The sequence below is a fragment of the Bombina bombina genome, chromosome 1 (assembly GCF_027579735.1).
Source record: "Bombina bombina isolate aBomBom1 chromosome 1, aBomBom1.pri, whole genome shotgun sequence".
In the NCBI taxonomy this organism is placed as follows: Eukaryota; Metazoa; Chordata; class Amphibia; order Anura; family Bombinatoridae; genus Bombina; species Bombina bombina.
In genome coordinates this window covers 516,504,232-516,518,697 of record NC_069499.1, presented here as the reverse complement: position 1 = coordinate 516,518,697, position 14,466 = coordinate 516,504,232, and the positions used below count along the sequence as shown (strand labels likewise).

The following is a 14,466-nucleotide window of genomic DNA, read 5'->3' as shown; positions in this document are numbered from 1 at the left end:
TTCAGGAACGAACCGACCTCTAATTCTGCATCCTCTAAGCAAGAGGGTAATGCCTCACAACCCAAACCAGCCTGGAAACCGATGCAAGGCTGGAACAAGGGTAAGCAGGCCAAGAAGCCTGCCACTGCTAACAAAACAGCATGAAGGAGTAGCCCCCGATCCGGGACCGGATCTAGTGGGGGGCAGACTCTCTCTCTTTGCTCAGGCTTGGGCAAGAGATGTTCAGGATCCCTGGGCGCTAGAAATAGTTTCTCAAGGTTATCTCCTGGAATTCAAGAAACTACCCCCAAGGGGAAGGTTCCACATGTCTCACTTATCCTCAAACCAAATAAAGAGACAGGCATTCTTACATTGTGTAGAAGACCTGTTAAGATGGGAGTGATACACCCAGTTCCAATAAAGGAACAAGGAATGGGATTTTATTCCAATCTGTTCGTAGTTCCCAAAAAAGAGGGAACTTTCAGACCAATTTTGGATTTGAAGATCCTAAACAAATTTCTCAGGGTACCATCGTTCAAGATGGAAACCATTCGAACGATTCTACCCACTATCCAGGAAAGTCAATTTATGACTACCGTGGATCTAAAGGATGCGTACCTACATATTCCTATCCACAAGGAACATCATCTGTTCCTAAGGTTCGCTTTTCTGGACAAGCATTACCAGTTTGTGGCCCTCCCATTCGGGTTAGCCACTGCTCCAAGGATTTTCACAAAGGTGCTAGGGTCCCTTCTAGCGGTTCTAAGACCGAGGGGCATTGCAGTAGTACCTTACTTGGACGACATTCTAATACAAGCGTCGTCCCTGTCAAAAGCAAAGGCTCATACGGACATCGTTCTAGCCTTTCTCAGATCACACGGATGGAAGGTGAACATAGAAAAAAGTTCTCTGTCTCCGTCGACAAGAGTTCCCTTCTTGGGAACAATAATAGATTCCTTAGAAATGAGGATTTTTCTGACAGAGGTCAGAAAATCAAAACTTCTAAGCTCTTGTCAAGTGCTTCATTCTGTTCCTCGTCCTTCCATAGCGCAGTGCATGGAAGTAGTAGGGTTGATGGTTGCAACAATGGACATAGTTCCTTTTGCACGAATTCATCTTAGACCATTACAACTGTGCATGCTCAAACAGTGGAATGGGGATTATACAGACTTGTCTCCAATGATTCAAGTAGATCAAAAGACCAGAGATTCACTCCGTTGGTGACTGACCCTGGACCATCTGTCCCAGGGAATGAGCTTCCGCAGACCAGAGTGGGTCATTGTCACGAACGACGCCAGTCTAGTGGGCTGGGGCGCGGTCTGGGAATCCCTGAAAGCTCAGGGTCTATGGTCTCGGGAAGAGTCTCTTCTCCCGATAAACTGCAAGTCTCTAAAGGGACAGATCTCTGCGTTATCTGTCTTACTACACAAGAGACTGGCAGCTGTGCCAGATGTTCAAGCATTTGTTCAGGCTCTGGTTTGGATCAAGCCTGTTTACAGACCTTTGACTCCTCCCTGGAGTCTAAATCTAGTTCTTTCAGTTCTTCAAGGGGTTCCGTTTGAACCTTTACATTCCATAGATATTAAGTTACTATCTTGGAAAGTTTTGTTTTTGGTTGCAATTTCTTCTGCTAGAAGAGTTTCAGAGTTATCTGCTCTGCAGTGTTCTCCGCCCTATCTGGTGTTCCATGCAGATAAGGTGGTTTTGCGTACTAAGCCTGGTTTTCTTCCTAAGGTTGTTTCTAACAAAAATATTAACCAGGAGATAGTTGTACCTTCTTTGTGTCCGAATCCAGTTTCAAAGAAGGAACGTTTGTTACACAATTTGGACGTAGTCCGTGCTCTAAAATTCTATTTAGAGGCTACAAAAGATTTCAGACAAACATCTTCCTTGTTTGTTGTTTATTCTGGTAAAAGGAGAGGTCAAAAAGCGACTTCTACCTCTCTTTCCTTTTGGCTTAAAAGCATCATCCGATTGGCTTATGAGACTGCCGGACGGCAGCCTCCTGAAAGAATCACAGCTCACTCCACTAGGGCTGTGGCTTCCACATGGGCCTTCAAGAACGAGGCTTCTGTTGACCAGATATGTAGGGCAGCGACTTGGTCTTCACTGCACACTTTTGCCAAATTTTACAAATTTGATACTTTTGCTTCTTCGGAGGCTATTTTTGGGAGAAAGGTTTTGCAAGCTGTGGTGCCTTCCGTTTAGGTAACCTGATTTGCTCCCTCCCTTCATCCGTGTCCTAAAGCTTTGGTATTGGTTCCCACAAGTAAGGATGACGCCGTGGACCGGACACACCAATGTTGGAGAAAACAGAATTTATGCTTACCTGATAAATTACTTTCTCCAACGGTGTGTCCGGTCCACGGCCCGCCCTGGTTTTTTAATCAGGTCTGATGAATTATTTTCTCTAACTACAGTCACCACGGTACCATATGGTTTCTCCTATATATATTTCCTCCTGTCCGTCGGTCGAATGACTGGGGTGGGCGGAGCCTAGGAGGGACTATATGGCCAGCTTTGCTGGGACTCTTTGCCATTTCCTGTTGGGGAAGAGAATATCCCACAAGTAAGGATGACGCCGTGGACCGGACACACCGTTGGAGAAAGTAATTTATCAGGTAAGCATAAATTCTGTTTTTTGGGACTTGATTGTTTTATAGTGCGGTCTTGACACCAGTGTTGAGACTGCTCTATTCCACAAAGCCTGCTGGAGGGAGGGCATTAATAGCGTGTTCTTGCTAGACTAATGCTATTATGTCCTGAAAAAACCCTTAACGACCAGTGACATACAGGGTACATTGTGCTCATTAAGGGGTTAATATTTTTATTTTATACTTTAACAAATTAAAAAATGCTACATACAGTAATAGATTAACATAAATAAGTGCATAGCAGTTAGCAACATCAACTTGGTGGTTCTGGGTAAGACAACAGTAGGATAAAAATAGGAAGTTGTTAAATCGAGATAATGGAGAAAGAGTGCTGTCAGTTATGGAAGGTCATAGCAGACCTGGAGATTTTCTATTAATTATCTCTACCTTCTCTCTCAAGTATCTTTCTTCCCTCCCTCCTCTCTTCAATCTTTTTTTTGTTTTCTCCACTCTCTCGTAAAGTTATCTTCTACTCCACTTTTACTTTTCCTCTCTAATCTCTCTCTCTCTCAGAAGTAACAGTCTAAGCACTAATAGTGTTTCTACAGCCATAGAGGAATAACATATCTTTGCCCTTTCAAGGATATATAATATTTTTAGCACATAGCCCAAAATGTGTGTTTGTTAATGCTGCAATAGGAGTGTACAGTTTGATTCAACATTCACTCACTAACTTTCACTCTCCACCATTAAATTTCCACTCGCCAATGGTAATTGTGAGCCCTGTAAAAATCCAGTATAAAACCCTTTAAAAACATACTTAGAAGCTTCCAATTTAGCACTGTTGATAAGATTAGTTTGGAACACCCACTGAAAGGGGCTGAGAGCAGCACCCCCTCCCCCGCATATGAATATACCCATTATAGAGACAGAAGCAATATGAAATCTGTATACATCTAAATCTTTGGGGCTTGGTTAGGAGTCTGAAAATCAGCACAATGTTATTTAAAAATAAGCAAAACTATTCATTTTTACAAAAACACGTCCAGATGGGCTATATAATTGGATATTCTACAACACACTTAAACAAAGAAAAATATAGTGTAGAATGTTCAATGTATTGTAGCATTACTGCTTTGCTTATAGAGGTAATTCATTTACTGGCAGATAAGAACTGTTTTATCCACAGCTTTGTAGCTTTCTCTTTGGTAGAACTTAAATTATTCTTATACAAGGCAAAGGCTTGTTAACTTTGAAATTGTATAAATATGAAATATAGCAGAATTTTATGAAAAGTTACTAATGATAAACAATAATTTATTGCTTATATTTTAATTTTACCATTTTTCTTTTTCTGGGGAAAGCATGTTTGTTTTCTCTCTCTCTCACCTTTCGTATTTCTAGAAATGTTACATTACTATTCTATTGATGGGGCTTTTTTTTTCTTTTAACAAAAATGCTACCGGATGATAACATTTTCTTATGTAGAATTATTATGGGAAATCAAAGCACCAGCAGACTATGAAGCAGCTAATTCAGAGGGTAACCCTGGATCAGAATCAAATAGTATTGAAATATTCATGTAAAAGAGGTTGAGAGTACTTTGAGCCCAGAAACTTAGTAGATATCTTTTTGCAAGTCAATGCAATTGCTACAACAGAAAGACCTTACATTTTTAGGATTCTCAAATATGCCATTGTGGAGAGAATAAAATCTTGGAATTCTATTGGGTTTACTTTGAATGTATATATCTCCAACTTACCATAGAGATGGTGGACCTGAAGACTGCACAAGACTTACTTTTATGTGCAGTCTCTGTTCATTTATGGGTGGTGGAATAATCAAGTTGTTATCCATATAGACCATAACAAGTTGGTACTAGAAAAAGTGCTGTCATTTTGAAAGGACCAAAAGACATTACTAGCCGTCTAATGTGCATGTATGTGTGGGGCAGAAATGTCCATAATTTAAATTGAGCTCTATATTGTTATTATGATGTAGGTAATTATGCCACTTAACATTTTGCTTCCATAGCTTAGCACTTCTCCTGACTTGTAATGGTGTGTTCTATCTGCTGCTGCACGTACTATATATATGCTGTACTTTCTTATATATGCCAACAGACACCTAAAAATAGTGAATTAATAGGTGCACTTTCACCCTTAAAAGCTATACATATGTTTTATATTTGTTAAAATGTTATATAGGTGATAGTCCTATCTCTATCTTCTGTCGCTTTACTGAGATAACAAAAAGAAGAAAATAAACATTCATCTACCCAATCTCTCCTCTATAAAGCCTTAAAAGAAAATAACTCCAAAAAATATAAAAGAAAAAAGTGCATCCAGTGCAAAAATATAGAAGAAAAAAAATGCAGCTACCCAGATTCCTTGTCGATATCCAGATACCTCAGCCTAGCACTTACGTGCAAATAGAAAAACAAAACAATAGAAAAGACAAAATGTTTTAGTTCTTCAAAGAGCCTTTTTTGCATTAAACTATTAGACATTAAATTCACCACCGTGTACTCCGGATATTTAAAAGTTATGTTTGCCAACACAGATCGATAAAGGGATTTCCCTTATTCTCATTGGAAAATACCAAGCGTTGAAAGAAGATTGAGAACAAAGATTCTGTCCAATAGCTACTGCAAAACCCTATTGGTGTCTTGAGGACTCTAAACCAGGTCGCCAGGGCCTAATTTCAAGGCACCAGTGGCTCCCTGGCACCTGGGATTGTAGGAAGATTGTATTTCTCCAACATTGGTGTGTCCGGTCCACGGCGTCATCCTTACTTGTGGGATATTCTCTTCCCCAACAGGAAATGGCAAAGAGTCCCAGCAAAGCTGGTCACATGATCCCTCCTAGGCTCCGCCCACCCCAGTCATTCTCTTTGCCGTTGCACAGGCAACATCTCCACGGAGATGGTTAAGAGTTTTTTGGTGTTTAAATGTAGTTTTATTCTTCTATCAAGTGTTTGTTATTTTAAAATAGTGCTGGTATGTACTATTTACTCTGAAACAGAAAAGGATGAAGATTTCTGTTTGTAAGAGGAAGATGATTTTAGCACAGTAACTAAAATCGATTGCTGTTTCCACACAGGACTGTTGAGATGAAGTAACTTCAGTTGGGGGAAACAGTTAGCAGTCTTTTCTGCTTAAGGTATGACTAGCCATATTTCTAACAAGACCATGTAATGCTGGAAGGCTGTCATTTCCCCTCATGGGGACCGGTAAGCCATTTTCTTAGTTAAACATAAAAGAATAAAGGGCTTCAAAAAGGGCTTAAAAACTGGTAGACATTTTTCTGGGCTAAAACAATTGCTTTACTAGGCATATTATGCAGATTCTAACTAATTATTGGTATTATAATCTTGGGGAATGTTTAGAAAAACGGCAGGCACTGTGTTGGACACCTTTTTCAGATGGGGGCCTTTCTAGTTATAGACAGAGCCTCATTCTGGGACTGTATAGGGGTTAAATGTAAAAACGGCTCCGGTTCCATTAATTTAAGGGTTAAAGCTCTGAAATTTGGTGTGCAATACTTTTAATGCTTTAAGACACTGTGGTGAAATTTTGGTGAATTTTGAACAATTCCTTCATACTTTTTCACATATTCAGTAATAAAGTGTTTTCAGTTTGAAATTTAAAGTGACAGTAACGGTTTTATTTTAAAACGTTTTTTGTGCTTTGTTGACAAGTTTAAGCCTGTTTAACATGTCTGTACCATCAGATAAGCTATGTTCTATATGTATGAAAGCCAATGTGTCTCCCCATTTAAATTTATGTGATAATTGTGCCATAGTGTCCAAACAAAGTAAGGACAGTAATGCAACAGATAATGATATTGCCCAAGATGATTCCTCAAATGAGGGGAGTAAACATGATACTACATCATCCCCTACTGTGTCTACACCAGTTATGCCCACACAGGAGGCCCCTAGTACATCTAGTGCGCCAATACTTATTACCATGCAACAATTAACGGCTGTAATGGATAACTCCATAGCAAATCTTTTATCCAAAATGCCTACTTATCAGAGAAAGCGCGATTGCTCTGTTTTAAACACTGAAGAGCAAGAGGACGCTGATGATAACTGTTCTGACATACCCTCACACCAATCTGAAGGGGCCATGAGGGAGGTTTTGTCTGATGGAGAAATTTCAGATTCAGGAAAAATTTCTCATCAAGCTGAACCTGATGTTGTGACATTTATATTTAAATTAGAACATCTCCGCGCACTGCTTAAGGAGGTGTTATCTACTCTGGATGATTGTGACAATTTGGTCATTCCAGAGAAATTATGTAAGATGGACAAGTTCCTAGAGGTTCCGGTGCCCCCCGACGCTTTTCCTATACCCAAGCGGGTGGCGGACATAGTAAATAAAGAGTGGGAAAGGCCCGGCATACCTTTTGTTCCCCCCCCTATATTTAAGAAATTATTTCCTATAGTCGACCCCAGAAAGGACTTATGGCAGACAGTCCCCAAGGTCGAGGGGGCGGTTTCTACTCTAAACAAACGCACTACTATTCCTATCGAAGATAGTTGTGCTTTCAAAGATCCTATGGATAAGAAATTAGAGGGTTTGCTTAAAAAGATTTTTGTACAGCAAGGTTACCTTCTACAACCAATTTCATGCATTGTTCCTGTCACTACGGCAGCGTGTTTCTGGTTCGAGGAACTAGAAAAATCGCTCAGTAAAGAATCTTCGTATGAGGAGGTTATGGACAGAGTTCAAGCACTTAAATTGGCTAACTCTTTTGTTTTAGATGCCGCTTTGCAATTAGCTAGATTAGTGGCGAAAAATTCAGGGTTTGCTGTCGTGGCGCGCAGAGTGCTTTGGCTAAAGTCTTGGTCAGCGGATGTGTCTTCCAAGACAAAATTGCTTAACATTCCTTTCAAAGGTAAAATATTATTTGGACCTGATTTGAAAGAGATTATTTCAGACATCACTGGGGGAAAGGGCCACGCCCTCCCACAGGATAGGTCTTTTAAGGCTAATAATAAGCCTAATTTTCGTCCCTTTCGCAGAAACGGACCAGTCTCTAATTCTGTATCCTCTAAGCAAGAGGGTAATACTTCACAACCCAAACCAGCCTGGAAACCAATGCAAGGCTGGAACAAGGGTAAGCAGGCCAAGAAGCCTACCACTGCTACCAAAACAGCATGAAGGGATAGCCCCCGATCAAGGACCGGATCCAGTGGGGGGCAGACTTTCTCTCTTTGCTCAGGCTTGGGCAAGAGATGTTCAGGATCCTTGGGCGCTAGAAATAGTTTCTCAAGGTTATCTCCTGGAATTCAAGGAACTACCCCCAAGGGGAAGGTTCCACAGGTCTCAATTATCTTCAAACCAAATAAAGAGACAGGCATTCTTACATTGTGTAGAAGACCTGTTAAAGATGGGAGTGATACATCCAGTTCCAATAAGAGAACAAGGAATGGGATTTTATTCCAATCTGTTCATAGTTCCCAAAAAAGAGGGAACATTCAGACCAATTTTGGATCTAAAGATCCTAAACAAATTTCTCAGGGTACCATCATTCAAAATGGAAACTATTTGAACGATCCTACCTACTATCCAGGAAAATCAATTTATGACTACCGTGGATTTAAAGGATGCGTACCTACATATTCCTATCCACAAGGAACATCATCAGTTCCTAAGGTTCGCTTTTCTGGACAAGCATTACCAGTTTGTGGCACTTCCATTTGGATTAGCCACTGCTCCAAGGATTTTCACAAAGGTACTAGGGTCCCTTCTAGCGGTTCTAAGACCAAGGGGCATTGCAGTAGTACCTTACTTGGACGACATCCTGATTCAAGCGTCTTCCCTGTCAAAAGCAAAGGCTCATACGGACATCGTCCTAGCCTTTCTCAGATCTCACGGATGGAAGGTGAACAAAGAAAAAAGTTCTCTGTCCCCGTCAACAAGAGTTCCCTTCTTGGGAACAATAATAGATTCCTTAGAAATGAGGATTTTTCTGACAGAGGTCAGAAAATCAAAACTTCTAAGCTCTTGTCAAGTACTTCATTCTGTTCCTCGTCCTTCCATAGCGCAGTGCATGGAAGTAATAGGATTGATGGTTGCAACAATGGACATAGTTCCTTTTGCACGAATTCATCTAAGACCATTACAACTGTGCATGCTCAGACAGTGGAATGGGGATTATACAGACTTGTCTCCGACGATTCAAGTAGATCAAAAGACCAGAGATTCACTCCGTTGGTGGCTGACCCTGGACAATCTGTCACAGGGAATGAGCTTCCGCAGACCAGAGTGGGTCATTGTCACGACCGACGCCAGCCTAGTGGGCTGGGGCGCGGTCTGGGAATCCCTGAAAGCTCAGGGTCTATGGTCTCGGGAAGAGTCTCTTCTCCCGATAAACATTCTGGAACTGAGAGCGATATTCAATGCTCTCAGAGCTTGGCCTCAACTAGCAAAGGCCAAATTCATAAGGTTTCAGTCAGACAACATGACGACCGTTGCATATATCAATCATCAGGGGGGAACAAGGACTTCCCTGGCGATGAAAGAAGTGACCAAGATAATTCAATGGGCGGAGGATCACTCCTGCCACTTGTCTACGATCCACATCCCAGGAGTGGAAAATTGGGAAGCGGATTTTCTGAGTCGTCAGACATTCCATCCGGGGGAGTGGGAACTCCATCCGGAAATCTTTGCCCAAATAACTCAATTATGGGGCATTCCAGACATGGATCTGATGGCGTCTCGTCAGAACTTCAAGGTTCCTTGCTACGGGTCCAGATCCAGGGATCCCAAGGCGACCCTAGTAGATGCACTAGTAGCACCTTGGACCTTCAACCTAGCTTATGTATTCCCACCGTTTCCTCTCATCCCCAGGCTGGTAGCCAGGATCAATCAGGAGAGGGCCTCGGTGATCTTGTTAGCTCCTGCGTGGCCACGCAGGACTTGGTATGCAGACCTGGTGAATATGTCATCGGCTCCACCATGGAAGCTACCTTTGAGACAGGACCTTCTGGTTCAGGGTCCATTCGAACATCCGAATCTGGTTTCCCTCCAACTGACGGCTTGGAGATTGAACGCTTGATTTTATCAAAGCGTGGGTTTTCAGATTCTGTAATAGATACTCTGATTCAGGCTAGAAAGCCTGTAACTAGAAAAATTTACCATAAAATATGGAAAAAATATATCTGTTGGTGTGAATCTAAAGGATTCCCATGGAACAAGATAATAATTCCTAAGATTCTATCCTTTCTACAAGAAGGTTTGGAGAAAGGATTATCTGCAAGTTCTCTGAAGGGACAGATCTCTGCTTTATCTGTTTTACTTCACAAAAGACTGGCAGCTGTGCCAGATGTTCAAGCATTTGTTCAGGCTCTGGTTAGGATCAAGCCTGTTTACAGACCTTTGACTCCTCCCTGGAGTCTAAATCTAGTTCTTTCAGTTCTTCAAGGGGTTCCGTTTGAACCCTTACATTCCGTAGATATTAAGTTATTATCTTGGAAAGTTTTGTTTTTGGTTGCAATTTCTTCTGCTAGAAGAGTTTCAGAGTTATCTGCTCTGCAGTGTTCTCCGCCCTATCTGGTGTTCCATGCAGATAAGGTGGTTTTGCGTACTAAGCCTGGTTTTCTTCCGAAAGTTGTTTCCAACAAAAATATTAACCAGGAGATAGTTGTACCTTCTTTGTGTCCGAATCCAGTTTCAAAGAAGGAACGTTTGTTATACAATTTGGACGTAGTCCGTGCTCTAAAATTCTATTTAGAGGCTACTAAAGATTTCAGACAAACATCTTCCTTGTTTGTTGTTTATTCTGGTAAAAGGAGAGGTCAAAAAGCGACTTCTACCTCTCTTTCCTTTTGGCTTAAAAGCATTATCCGATTGGCTTATGAGACTGCCGGACGGCAGCCTCCTGAAAGAATCACAGCTCACTCCACTAGGGCTGTGGCTTCCACATGGGCCTTCAAGAACGAGGCTTCTGTTGACCAGATATGTAAGGCAGCGACTTGGTCTTCACTGCACACTTTTGCCAAATTTTACAAATTTGATACTTTTGCTTCTTCGGAGGCTATTTTTGGGAGAAAGGTTTTGCAAGCCGTGGTGCCTTCCATTTAGGTGACCTGATTTGCTCCCTCCCTTGATCCGTGTCCTAAAGCTTTGGTATTGGTTCCCACAAGTAAGGATGACGGCGTGGACCGGACACACCAATGTTGGAGAAAACAGAATTTATGCTTACCTGATAAATTACTTTCTCCAACGGTGTGTCCGGTCCACGGCCCGCCCTGGTTTTTTAATCAGGTCTGATGAATTATTTTCTCTAACTACAGTCACCACGGTATCATATGGTTTCTCCTATATATATTTCCTCCTGTCCGTCGGTCGAATGACTCTGGTGGGCGGAGCCTAGGAGGGATCATGTGACCAGCTTTGCTGGGACTCTTTGCCATTTCCTGTTGGGGAAGAGAATATCCCACAAGTAAGGATGACGCCGTGGACCGGACACACCGTTGGAGAAAGTAATTTATCAGGTAAGCATAAATTCTGTTTTTATGCAAGAACTGTATAATGAATGAATTTGTATTGCAGGCATTTTGCTTATAGCATTTGTTTTTCTCTTAGGTACATACAAAAAACCCTATGTGGCTCTAATTGATGGAATTACAATGGGAGGTGTAAGTAAACTTGCTCATTTGTAAATTATTATGGTTAAAACATGAGGAAAAGTGTTACATTGTTCAGTTTAAGGTTAGATATTTCTTTATTTTCCCCATAATAAGACAGAGAATGTTGGAAGAAAAGGCCAGGTTTTATGGAAAGAGATGGTGTGTCTCACTTAAAACAGATGTCTGTCCTGGAGTCCTGGTTCTTTCAGTGTCAATTTAAGGATTGGTGGGTGGATAAAATTAGAGGGATGGACTTTGTTGAAAATCCTTGTTTAGAAGGCACAAACTGTGTTGATGGGGTACACAGAATATACTTTCACATTAAAAAAAAGTAAACAGTCTGTTGGAGGCTTAGCAATGTCACACTAAGAATAGTGGCTCTCTGGGACTAGATTATTCTGGGAAAAAAGTGAAGAGAAGGGTCTGTCTGGGACACTAAAGTTTGAGAGCACTTGGGGGCAGATGGCTACATAAATATGTGTAGAACATTTGAGAGTAAGTGATGCAGAAATAACAAAATAATCAGGGAGTTTTAGCCACAGATTCTCAAGTAGAAAATGATATGTTTCACAGGTAAAAATGTGATCCATGTGTTTTTTGTATTTAAAGGGACACTGTACTCAAAAATTTTCTTTCATGATTCACATAAAGCATTCATTTTTAAGCAACTTTCTAATTTACTCCTATTATCAAATTTTCTTCATTCTCTTGGTATGTTTATTTGAAAAGCAAGAATGTAAGTTTAGGTGCCGGCCCATTTTTGGTGAACAACCTGGGTTGTCCTTGCTGATTGGTCAGCACCAATAAACAAGTGCTGTCCATGATACTGAAGCAAACATTTGCTGGCTCCTTAGCTGAGATGCCTTCTTTTTCAAATAAAGATAGCAAGAGAACGAATTAAAATTGATAATAGAAGTAAATTAGAAAGTTGCTTAAAATTGCATGCTCTATCTGAATCATGAAAGAAAAAATTTGGGTTCAGTGTCCCTTTAACGACCATCTAATATACTTTCACGGCCACCTACCTGACTACTTAATTGATAAAACTTTACATGTTAGTCGGTAATAGTGGTGAACATGTTAGTGGTGACATCATTGAGCAGCAATTGTTTTTAATGACATTGTCGATCTCATTAAACTGATCCTTATAGCGCTAGCATTTTAAGTCTGGCCCTGATTTTGCTTTACTCAAATCCACAAAATCCAAATCCATTGTGTGCTCAGTAACGGACATTTTTGCAAACATCACTTAAAGGGACATGAAACCCCCAAAAAATGATATCATGATTCAGATAGATAATACAATTTTAAACAACTTTCTAATTTACTTCTATTATCTAATTTGTTTAATTCTCTTGGTATAATTTGTTGAAGGAGCAGCAATGCACTAGTGGTTTCTAACTGAACACATGAGTGAGCCAATGACAATCTGTATATATATATATATATATATATATATAGCCACCAATCAGCAGCTAGAACCTAGGTTCTCTGTTGCTCCTGAACTTGCCTAGATAAACATTTCCGCACAGGATAACAAGAGAAGGAAACAAGTCAAATAATAGAAGTACATTGCAAAGTTGTTTAAACTTGTATTCTCTATCTGAATAACGAAATAACAAATTTGGGTTTCATCTCCCTTTAATGTCTGGAACAAGAGGTGGCCCATCATTAAAACGAAGGGACTCTTACTGATATGTGTATCTATTTGTGTAAGGTTGGAATGCACTGTTTCAGTATCACCATCCCCTTCAGGATGTTACAGATGTGCCATGTTTGCACTGAGCAGTGAATATATAAAGGGTATCATTTCAAATATAAGATTTTTGCTTTAGTTTACATCACTAACTTTAGTGTTCGGTGTATATGATGAATTAGAAATTTAAAGACAGAACTTTAGTGAAAAGCATAAGTGAAACACACTTTTTAGCACCACATTGTCTCCATACCTTATCTTTAAAACCCTGCATCCTGTGAAAATAAAGGGATTGCAACGTCAGGCAACACTATGCACTGCTTTTATTTAGCAGTAAACTCCTTGATAGTAAACTGGGTAAGAATGTCACTATTAATTATACATACCCAAATACATTATTATCAGTCCAAGCAGCACTATTAACACCATTAGATGAATAGCCCTTTTAGAGTTAAAGCCTTCTATACCTCACTATTAAACTGCTAAATGAAGATACCCGCACCTCTGCCATTACAAAGGGATTCTACATCTGTACAATGCAGTTGCAGGTCATTTTGATTCTGACTGAGCTGCCTTGCATCTGAAACGGTGTTTACTACTGTACTGGTCTGCAGTGGTTGTGTGGTCAGGGGGATATACAGCCAATGATTGGGTGTCATGGGTGTCTGGTGTGATTGAGTCTTGTTGCAGTTGGTAACCTACTTCTAGCAAGATGATCTAAACTTACTATATACAAGCATGACAATAGGGTCAAGTTTCTCCACTTTTCCTCATCTGCTAATCACAGATTTTTTTTTTTTTTTTTTTTTTTTTAAAACTGACTTTATTGAAAGAAATAGAGACATATTACAGTATGGAGTCGCAGCTCCCTGCAGACTGGGTAACATTGTCAGTCATATTTTCCATAGTAACATTGAATATAAATAGAGAAGAAATTGAAACACCTTCCTGTATTTATAGAAACATAGAAACATAGATATTGACGGCAGATAAGAGCCATAGGCCCAGCAAGTCTGCCCGACCTTACCTAACAGTATAAACTTATCTAGTTCGTAGGATAGCCCTATGCTTGTCCCATGCATTTTTAAAGTCCCCCACAGTGTTTGTTGCTACTACCTCTTGAGGAAGTTTATTCCATAAATCAATCACTCTTTCTGTAAAGAAGTGCTTCCTCAAATTACTTCTGAATCTACTACCCTTTAGCTTGAGCTCATGACCCCTTGTTCTTGAATTTTCCATTTTATGTAAAATAAAATTTTATGTAAAATACCCACAGCCTCAGTTTTACTAAACCCTTTAATGTACTTGAAAGTTGCTATCATATCACCTCTTTCCCTTCTCTCCTCTAAGCTATACATATTTAGGTCATTGAGCCTATCCTGGTATACCCTAGATGTAGTCTTATCTTTGTATAGGGGGTGTGAAGAAAAGAGAAAGAAAAATGGATCTACAAGAAGAAAGAAAAGAGAGAGAAAGAGAGAAGAGCTGCCCATTTGTACAAGAATTGTTATGAAGACCTATGCTGTGGATAATCCGTCACCGCTGTTATTTAAG

At 40.3% G+C, this 14,466-nt stretch overlaps 1 protein-coding gene across 1 annotated transcript in view; it reads left to right on the top strand.

The window, feature by feature from the left end:
* The window catches only part of HIBCH (3-hydroxyisobutyryl-CoA hydrolase), a gene marked incomplete in the record, with an annotated part of 371,527 nt that overhangs the window by 44,955 nt on the left and 312,106 nt on the right, over window positions 1–14,466 (top strand). Inside the window, 1 exon segment of the mRNA XM_053698615.1 lies at window positions 11,173–11,225. Coding sequence (XP_053554590.1) covers window positions 11,173–11,225 — 53 coding nt within the window.